General features: G+C 44.6%; 1 protein-coding gene across 1 annotated transcript in view; it reads left to right on the top strand.

Annotated features, from left to right (window-relative positions):
- angpt1 (angiopoietin 1) overlaps positions 1 to 10,399 on the top strand; it is a 65,561-nt gene that overhangs the window by 38,971 nt on the left and 16,191 nt on the right. The window contains exons 6-7 of the mRNA XM_008292380.1: positions 310 to 411; positions 5,297 to 5,463. Of these exons, the coding sequence (XP_008290602.1) occupies positions 310 to 411; positions 5,297 to 5,463 (269 nt within the window). The remainder of the gene's footprint in view (positions 1 to 309; positions 412 to 5,296; positions 5,464 to 10,399) is intronic.

Here is a 10,399-nt window from a genome sequence, read left to right on the forward strand (position 1 = left end):
ATGTTCCTGATGAATCCATTCTAGATTGATCAACGCTGCCAGTTATTGATTTTGTGTCCTGAGCGTCCTGCCACAAATCGTTTTCTCCGTTTACAACATCTGTGTGACAGTGGACGTCAGCTCAGGATCGGGTTCAGGTTCATGCTGATACCAATCAGTTTAAAAAGGCCTTGATTGGCCCTGATCCCGATCTTTGAGATCTGATTGGACCATCTCTGACACAGACCTTAGGGTGCTTTCAAAGTTCCAATAACTTCATACATGTGTGCTCTTTCCCATCCTCCCTCTCTGTGTTTTTTCATTGCGTAGGTGTATTGCAACATGGAAACAGCCGGCGGCGGATGGACGGTGATGCAGCGGCGGGAGGACGGCAGCGTGGACTTCCAGAGGACGTGGAAGGAGTATAAGATGGTGAGACACGTTCATTCATATCCATTAGCCAGCAGATGATGATATCAGCTTTTTAAACAGTAGACAGTGAGAGGATACACACTCAGACATACAGAGGACACACTCATCCATATCCATTAAGCACACATTTCGTAACTGTGCGACGAGCAAAACATCCTGCTATAAAAAACACACTTCCACAGCAGAATTATGACAGATACTCTGCACATTTTGGCCTCGACCGAGCATGTTGAGAGTCAGAACCCAGTGATCCAAGACCGTTTGGAAGGCTCCGTCCAGATGTCATCCCTCCTCAGGAACAGCTCCCCCGTCGGCTCTGCATTAGCGCTATTGTCCCGGGCGTCTGAGGCCTCGCTGACATGCTGTTATTCTTGCTCCGCTCCAACAGGAAATTACTACCTAAATGTGAAAACAAGGCATTTGTTTAGTCTCGGTAGCGCCCTGCCAGGTGCTTCATGTGTTTGTCATCAGGCACGGATCTATGCATATTTGCATTAAGGGTGTTAACATTTCCAACCTCGGCTGTGTTTAGATGGTAAATTGGATTTATTATTGCTGGCAGTTGCATCGCTGCTGTTGTGCTGCACAAGTTGCCTGTTTATATCTTCCGCTGGCTGTCGGGTTACGCTCATGCTTCCCCTATATTCTGTTTCTGCTTTCCTTTGCCTCCACTGCTGTAATTTCTCAGTCAGTGGGAAAAAGATTTCAAGGACATGGTGGGACGGTACAAGTCAAAGAACTCCCACAGAGAGTCCACTGCTGAGACCGGGTCATTTATTACTCCTACATGGTAATTATAGAGTTATTTTAATGAGAAATCCTCACATTGGTTTTTGTAAAGAGATCTGAGCAGAGAGTTTGGATAGAAGTCAACACAAACAGCTTATCGGCCTTCAAGAACAGGACGGGTTCTTCTGGTCCAAACTCAGCAGAGTAAAGACGCTCAGACAGGAAATAAATAAAACAGCAAACAAAGGAGGACGAGGAAATAAAGATGTGGACCATAACCAGCTGTGAGCAGGTGTACCGACGGACAGCAGAACACGAGGTAAACTCAGATTTACAGCCAGCAGCTCGGCCTCCTTGAAAAGAGTCGAGCTGATGGATAGCTTTTTATTGTGTTATGAATTTTCTCATTCTCCGTCTCCGGAGGCTTGTACTCACACATTTAAAGGACTCGGGGGATTCGTTAATCTTTTACTCGAAGCTGAAGTTCTGTTTCTTTGTGGGACCGTGGAGGGACGTTTGGCAGCTGGGACACAGCGCAGATATTAAGATGTGATCTCAACGCCATGTTTGTAGCGTTCATTGCCAGGTGACCACACATCATTATGTGCAGCACAATGAGTCCGGTGTCACACGTTAGCATCGCATTAGCGTTAGCAGGAGGAGCCGCAGAGGTCAAAGTCATAGAAACAGCTTCAGAAATAGTCGCTACAGCCGCATGTGGTGGGAATACTGATGAAACAGTGAAATAAAACCAATCAACAGTTTAAAAAGTGAGGAAGGAATTAGCTGTTTGTTGAAAGTAAGAAATAGTTTAAAGCTAAACTTAATTAAATAGTTAACTAGAGATAGTTCAAACAAAAAAACCCACTTAGCTTGAAGTAATAAACTGTTTTGCACTAATTAAAATGTTAAAATAGTTAACACAGTTCAGATAGCTCGCTATGATGAACGAAACAGCTGAAATAGTGAACTAGAGGTAGTTGAAATCGTTAGCTAGCTAATGCTAAGCTAAGGAAAAATAGGAGGTAGAACACTGAGCTTAAACCAACGTTTTCAGTTCAGCTCAGTTCAATGTCAACACAAACTCAGTTTAAATATTTTACTCAAAGAAAAAAACCAACAGAAAGTAGCAGAAAGTAAGTAATAGTCGAAATAGTTGGCAAAAAGTAATTAGAAACAGTTTAAATAGTTAGCTAGAGATAGTTGCAATAGTTAGCAAAAAAGTTAACGCACCTAGCTAAAAGTAGCATGCTATAGTTAGCTAAAGTTGCTGTAGTTAGCTAAAAATAATGATCAGTTAAAACAGTAATAAATAGTGGACAAAGGTTTAAAAAAAAAAATCTGCATAATCAGTGTTAGCTAAAAGTTAAAAAAAATGTTGTTAAAGTTGGCTGAAAGTAAAAACTGTTCATTTGCTAAAACAGCTAATAAACCGTTGAAAAGAAGCCAAAAGCGATAAACAGTTTAAATCGTTAGTTAGCACTAATAAACATGTTGAACCAGGTGAATGTTTAGCTAAAATAAATGAAACAGTTTAGTGAAGTAAAGATTGATTAAAACAGAAAAACATTTGACCAAAAGTAATGAAAACCTATTGTTGATTCCACCAGTTAGTTAGTAAGTTAGCTCGCTAGCTAGCTAGCTAGAAGTAATTTAAAGAAGATAAACAGTTGTAATGGTAAATTAAAAATAGATTAACAAAATAAAAGTAATGAAAACTGTCTAAATAGTTACTAAAATAGTTAAAATATTAAGGCTAAAGCAATGAAAAACTGGTTCTAACAGGTTGGTCAGCTATAAACAGTGCGGTTGTTCGCTAGCAGGAGGAAGCTAACAGGAGGAAGCTAACAGGAGGAAGCTAACAGAAGGAAGCTAACAGGAGGAAGCTAACAGGAGGAAGCTAACAGGAGGAAGAAGCAGTTAAAATTGGAAGTCGTTAACGAAAGCAGATGAAATAGTTGGTCGAAGTAAAACTGCTAAAATTAATAGTTCAAATAGTGACATAAAAGCTGTCAGAGGTGCCTGCATACCTATTCCTGGCTCTTATTTAGTTCACCTCGTTAATAAACGGGAGAGAACAAGTCTTTGGAACTCCGTCTGACTTCAGATATAAACACTGTGGATGAAAACGCTGAATCTGTTAAAGCAGAATTGATGGCAGATCTGCTGCGTTGGACTGACCCACCGATCATTTGTACCTAATAAAGTGCCCGGCGAGTGTAATTAACGGTGTTAAATATCATCCGCCCCCATGATGGATGGCCCGGTTCATCAGTGGGAATAAAACAAGCGCTGGCTGTAACTCCGGTTCATCTCCGAGCTCCTCAGATTTATAGCGTTCAACATTTACGTTTCCTTCCGACCAGTAAATTCGTCCTGATTTCACCGAGTGTAGCTGACATGCAAACCAGGCGCCGCGTCCAACAATGTGACTAACCGTCTCCTCATCTTCTCCGGCCTGAGTGATGCGGATCAGGTTTGCGTGTGAAGAGTGGCGAGGCGTCGGAACCGGACCAGGAGAAACTGTCAACAGAGCTGCGGTCCAGGCCTCGGCTGCAGCCAGAGTTCCTGAGATAAAGCGGGTCGCAGCAGGAGGCGCTGGAGCGAGCTGAAGGCCGGTCAGGAGGGAACATCTCATCAGCAGAGTGGTAATGGGCCCCAGCCCGGCCCGTCCACCCACTCAGCAGGACATGCCTCAGGCCCGAGGAATGCCCCGTATTTACTTTCCCTGCTTCCCATTCCTCATCACTCGCTCAGCACAAGCGCGGTGCCGCCGCCCGTCCTCTGGCGGAGCGGGCCGGGCCCTGCTGTCAGGCTGAAACGTCGACCCGGCCCGGTGATCTCCGGCGCTGTCAGAAGCAGTTTGGCTGTGACCAGGAGCCACTCTGATCACACACGAGCCTCTGCAGTTGTTTGAAGGAGCGTCTTTAGCTCATAATGACTTAAACATGTGTGACTGCAGTGGAGGACAGAAATGGGAAAAAGGTGTTTGTCTCCGTCAGCTGGTACCAATTTACTCACTGCTACAGGCGCTTATGGATGAAGATCCTCCAACATGAGCAGCTACCAGCCTGAAAAACGTTCATCATCCAACAAACACATCAATACTGGAGTCAATAGACACAACATGACGTGAGCTTCATGGTCCTCTAACCAGCTCCTGGTCCTTCACTGAGGTTCTTGTGTCCACATGAAGTCCTGCAGCTCTGAGGAACCAGAACCACATGAAGACGAGAACTCAGAGACAGAGTCTAAAACACTGAAAAAAGATGTTTAGTTTCCTTGATTGGAAAATAAAATTAAATAAAATGGAATCAACGTGTGACGAGTTCCTACAGGTGACAGGTGACAGGTGACAGGTGACATGAGACGCTGCAGGTCAGCCGCCAGCGTCTGGACGTCTGATCACAGCTCAGCGGCTTCACGGTTATACAATAGAATAGAATACAATAGAATAGAATAGAATAGAAATACTTTATTCATCCAAGGGTTGTTCTGGTTGTTACAGCACAAAGACAAAGTTCCCACCAGCATAAATACACACAAATAAACAATAAGAAGTGTAAGTGTGCCGACGAACGCAGGGTTTCTAGTTTTGTACAGAATGTGGTCGAAGCTTCAGGCCTGTTAGACCTTTAAAAAATAAATTAATCCGCAAATAATGAAACAGTTTATTAACCCTTTATGTGAAACTCTGTCTTCATAGTTGGTCAATGGATCCACCTAATAATAATAATAATACTAATAATACTTTAACCACCTGAGTCTCGTTTCATGGTTGGTTATTGTGTTTTTAATCAGCTCCTCGTCTGCGTTGGGTTTAGACACTTCCTGTCATGTGACCGTCGACCACAGCGGAGCCAGAACGGCCTCAGCTGAACGATTTGGTTTGTTTTTGGAAGGTTTGTAAATCAGACGGTGAATAATGAGCTTTTGATGAAATGGCACGATTCTAAGCTCACTTCTGCTTATTTGTTCTGACCCAACAGAGTCCGAACAAAAAGAACCATTTGTGCTGGTGGATGAACCTCCACGCTGTCTGTGATCACAAACCGTTTAGTTTCTGATTGAATCGTTTCACGGTGTGTTGAGATGTTGTCCTTCCAGGAGAAGCTCTGATCTCCAGCTGACCTTCTGCCTTCTGCTCGTCCTGCAGGGCTTCGGCAGCCTGTCTGCAGAGCACTGGTTGGGGAACGAGTTCGTCTACCAGCTGACCAGCCAGCGGCAGTACGCCCTCCGAGTGGAGCTGACCGACTGGGACGGACACCAGGCCTTCTCCCTGTACGACCGCTTCCAGGTCGGCAGCGAGAAGCAGAACTACAGGTAACGCAGCACACCTGTACAGAGTGGAGGGAGGAGGGAGGCTGCCTGGATGGTCTGAGCAGCACACGGAGGAAAAATGAAGGAATCTGCAGATCACTTTATTTACTTTATTGAACTTCATTGTTGGTCAAACATCTGAACCACTGTTGGAGGAATTTGTCTCAACATTTGGTACAAACGTTATTTTCCCCCAAACACCATAAAAAAGTTTCATTTCTTTCATCATTTCAACAACAAAAAAAAAAAAAAAAGGAAGTCCAACGTTTCCCAAAGTCTCCACAGGTGTTACCGGCTCTGTAGCTCAGAGGTTGTTCTACGTTTTACATCTAGCTTGGTTTCTTGGTTTCTATACGACGGTGTTGATCTCTGTTCTGTGGAAACACCGTCTGCAGTTCAGAGTCTTCTGAGGTTCCATCCTGGACCTGCTGGTCACGTCACAGTGGTGCCAAGAAACGGAGAGTTTTTGGTTTTTACAGAATCTGGTTTGTAAAAACAATTTATTTTAGACTCATTTCTAAACGAGGCCGATAGTTTCGAGCGGTTTTTGATGAAATAGAATTGAAAGCTCAGATGTGCTCATGTTTCCTGTCACATGATGCGTTCATGAACCAACAGAACGTGTCTGTTCAGGTCCATGTTCTCATTTGGTAACTTTCCAACCTGCCGGCAGGTTCTCTGGGGTTTCAGAAGGTTCATTTAGCACCAACATCTGTCCATCTGACCTCCGTGGTCCTTCTTATCACCTCACCAGTAGTTTGGTGCTGATGAGCGCTGTGGTGAGCTGTGGTGAGCTGTGGTGAGCTGTGGTGAGCTGTGGTGCTTCCACATCCTGTTAGCAAACATTTCAGTGAACTGGTTCCACACGGCAGGAAAACCTCCTCCTGGATGTCTCAGCATGAGTCACTGTGGATGCAGAAATGCTTCATTTGGATATTTCAAATAATGGACGCCAATAACTGATAGAATTCGGTTTCCTGTGGCTGTGGTGTGAGGTGCTTCTCCTCGCTTTAGTCCGTGTGCAGCGTCAGCGGCGGCCATGTTTCCATCACATGGAATTTGAAGTATTGCATTAAAACAAAAAGTTCACAGAAGTATAAGTATGAAATAACTTGGAATGAAATGAGCACAAACAGCTTTAGATGTGTTTTAAAACAGAGTGAACGTGTTTCATGGAGGACGGAGCGAACCCTCATCACGCCGCTGAGACGTTTCTGATTGGACGAAACGTCATCGAGGAACATTCTCCATGTTTCTCTCGTACATTAAATGTTTCTCTCGGTTCTCCTTTGAGGTTCTCGAGCAGTCAGCAGCTGGTTTGGATCTTTTCCAAAGTTTGCTTACAATCTGCCTGATAATTATATGAAAACAGTCGTGTTGATGCATTCTGCTCAGTGAAGGCAGCTTCGGTCCAAACCCGGCCGAGTGGATGTCGGGTTCTGGCAGAGTTCATTCTGTTGTTCTGGAAGCATTAGAACGTGCTTCAGGTCACGGACGCAGCCGGGTCGACGGTATTGATCAGAATCGAAGTGCATTTGTTCCGTCCAACAGCCGTGAAATGAGCGTCTGAGCGGCGTGTCGGAACCGCGTCCTGGGTCGGGTCTGGTGCCGGTCCTCTGCTGCGTGTGAGTCAGAGACGGAGGAAGGAATGTGAACATGCAACACAATGGAAAGACAGAAAGTGTTCAGATCACGAGCAGACGCCTCGCCGTGTCCGTCCTCTTATATAAGCCGGAGCTCCGTCTCATTACTAATTCCTTCCAGCCCAACGTATCGCTGTCATCGTCTCCTCGCCGGAGCTCGGCCGTGATTGATGGTTTGTCCTCGTGTGTTTCGGGGCGAAGGTTTCTGTTTTCTTTTGTGGGGGTTAATGATAACAGGCCTCAAACTGTGGCAGATGCTTGGCCTCTCAGATGTGGAAAACTACTGCAAATTCCTGCGAGTTCCAAGCAGTCTCTGGCTTCAGAGGCGTCTGACATCTCCAATTCTGCCATATTGGCTGGACGGCTGGTTCTGCCTGATAAGAGGTCCCTTCAGTTGGGAAACGTCTGACGAAATACGGAACAAGCTTAAAAGCATTTACCTCAGCTCTTCCATTCCTTGCACCAAAGCTCCGAAAAGAGGTTTGAAGTGTTTCCCCTGAGCGGCGGCCAGCGGGCCCGGTGCCACGTCTCATTTTCAGAATCGTCCAGCGATGACAGGCGCTTCACTTCACGGGGTTCTGCGCTGAGGAGCTCACACCTGAAATGGGCCCTGAGGTTCCTGTGAGGGCTGCAGGATGGATTTCAGTCAGGACCAGATCACGGTGGTGTTCTGAGCTCCCGTTACCTTCAGTCTTTAACTCCAGTGACTGGTGACCCGCTAGCAGGCCTCAGGTGTTCAGAGCGGGTCCGTGTTTGTCGGGTTTAAATCACACCTGAACATTCAGGTAAACACCAACATTAACAACAACGTCTGTTTCTGTTGAAATAAATACAATCCGATTAGAAGATAATCAAATCTAACAGGCTGCAAAACTGTGATTAAAACTAAATGTAAGATGTTTAAAAGCAGCATCTTGTCACCTCGTCCACACCAGATAGGATTCACTTTGTCTTCAACATATGATGCTGCTCAGACTTAAACTGGAACAAAGCTTTTAATTAAACAAATGATTGTTGATTCTTCACAGAAAATTGTTTAATTATTGCCAATTAATTTAGAATCAGGAGGTCAAAAGGACAAAAGTTATAACTTTAGTAAAGTTATGCTGCTCTTCGTGTTCCTTCACTATAACTTTATTTTCATTGATACCCAGTTTTATGGTTTAAACATTATGTCGAATCACAAATTAGCAGGAATGCTCAGCCTGCAGTAGCAAAGAAGCTAAGCTATGTGGCTAATGCTACAGCAAGCTAAAATAGTACAATAGTGTTAGCTTAGCATAAAGTGCTCTGTAGCTAGTGCTAGCAGTATTAGTTTAACATAGAGTCAGCTAGTTAGCTAATGCTACAGAAAGCTAACATAGGCAACATTATTAGTCTATCATAAAGTAAGCTAGTTATCTAGTTAGCTAATGCTACAGAAAGCTAATACAGCATAGCGTCATTAGTTTACCAGTCTGTTAGTTAGCTGGTGTGACAGCAACCTAACACAACATGACATTATGGAGTTAGCATAAAGTCAGCTAGCTAGCCTTTCAGACAGACAGCTTCTTTACTGCTGATGAGCTTTGATATGATTGTGTTTGTCTGGTTTGATTGTGTGTCTCCTGCATGACGAGGACGTCGCTCATCTATAAATAGTATTAAAATCATTTCACTGGTTTGAGGAACGTTGAAGTGGTTTCAATGGAACGTATGTTTTTATATAGAATAAACATACAGACCTTCTGTCTACATGAGAGTTGTGGAGATTTCTTCATCCGTTCAAAGCAAGTGATTGTGAGAGGACGATGCTCTCCATGACATCAGTGGTTCAGTTCTACGCCCATATTTCTGATTCCCTCTGTTGACCATCGTCTACACCGAAGCTGTCAGGAGTTACTGTGGGAGGCGTCTTATCTCACTTTACTGGATCTAAAACAAAGAAACATAAAAACATTCAGAGCTTTGGGTTTCCAAACTCCATCTCTGACTCTCTTTCACAAACAGCTATATTTATTCTCATCATCTTTTCCAAACTCTCACATATTTCTAGCGTCTCACACTTGACCTTTTGTGGCGTGCGCTGGTCCCATGGCGGCGGGTAAAGGGCATCCCCGTCCAGCCCGGCCGCCACGCCGCTCTATAAATAGGCCTGTTCTTGAAACATGGCTGTGGTGTGATAATCACACACTGCTGCCCTGAAACATGCGCCAGAACAAACCAAACGGCCAAAAGCAGCGCCGCCACATTCTGCTCTCTCTGCTTTGGCGCTGATCTGCTTTCAGACGTCAAACTCTCGGCGACTCCAGATCGCTGCTTTGAAGCCCAACAGATAGTGGATGGTTGCTGTCCTTCTGTTGGTGTTGGAGTGTTTTCTGTCATCCGAGGCGGTTTACTGGAACACGGTCTGCGTCAGCACGAGCCAGACCAACACTCATAAAGACTTCATCCTGTACAGTCGATCTGTTTCTCGCCGACACATGCAGCGGCTCAAAAGCAACAGACGAGCTCCACTTGGAAAGCTTTCAGCCGCACGAGTCCAACAATGCACACGACTCACCATTTATCATAAACAATATTAGGCCTCACCAGCCAGCAAATGTTTGTCCTGCTGCCAGCGTTCTGGTTTCATCGACGTGCACTTAGAAAGTACTCAGCCTGCAGAGAGCGAGTGAGCTGTGCAATTATTCCTGCATGAAATATGAGGTTCTAATCCTCCGTAGATGAAATCATGTAGATGGAATAAATGTCACATTTATTACTCTAAAAGTTCTGACCTGCCATTAATCGTTGCTCAGGCGTCTAATTCGAGTTGGCTTTGCCACCACAATAAACCAGTATATCATTAGCAATCTGATGGTTTAAATAAATGGAGCAGCGGTTTTGGAAAAAGGTGGTATTACAGTTTGTCCTTAGGTTTCATTTGGCTGCTCGCTGAATGTCTAATGGTGGTAATAGGAGCTAAAGGAGAGAATGAAAGGATCTGAAATGTTGCTTTATGTCCCAGGAAACCCGGTTAAGCAACACCAAACAACAGGCTGAAACAACTGAGCTGCACTGTGAGAGATGATGATCAGTGGATAGTATTCGACTGCTGACTTGTTGAGTAATGCAGCTCCGTCCCGAGAGAGTTCGCTTCCACGAACAAGTGAAAAGCTGACAAACGATTACAAACCACAAAGCTTGAACAATCACATTACAAATACTTAATGTGTATCTGAGCTCTTAAAGACACAAACCCGCTACACACTATCTCACCATGCTTGACTCATTCAACCTTTTAACCTTCCTGAACCCAAAATCTGCTGATCCAG

The sequence above is a fragment of the Stegastes partitus genome, unplaced genomic scaffold, assembly GCF_000690725.1.
Source record: "Stegastes partitus isolate 25-593 unplaced genomic scaffold, Stegastes_partitus-1.0.2 Scaffold806, whole genome shotgun sequence".
Classification (NCBI taxonomy): domain Eukaryota; kingdom Metazoa; phylum Chordata; class Actinopteri; family Pomacentridae; genus Stegastes; species Stegastes partitus.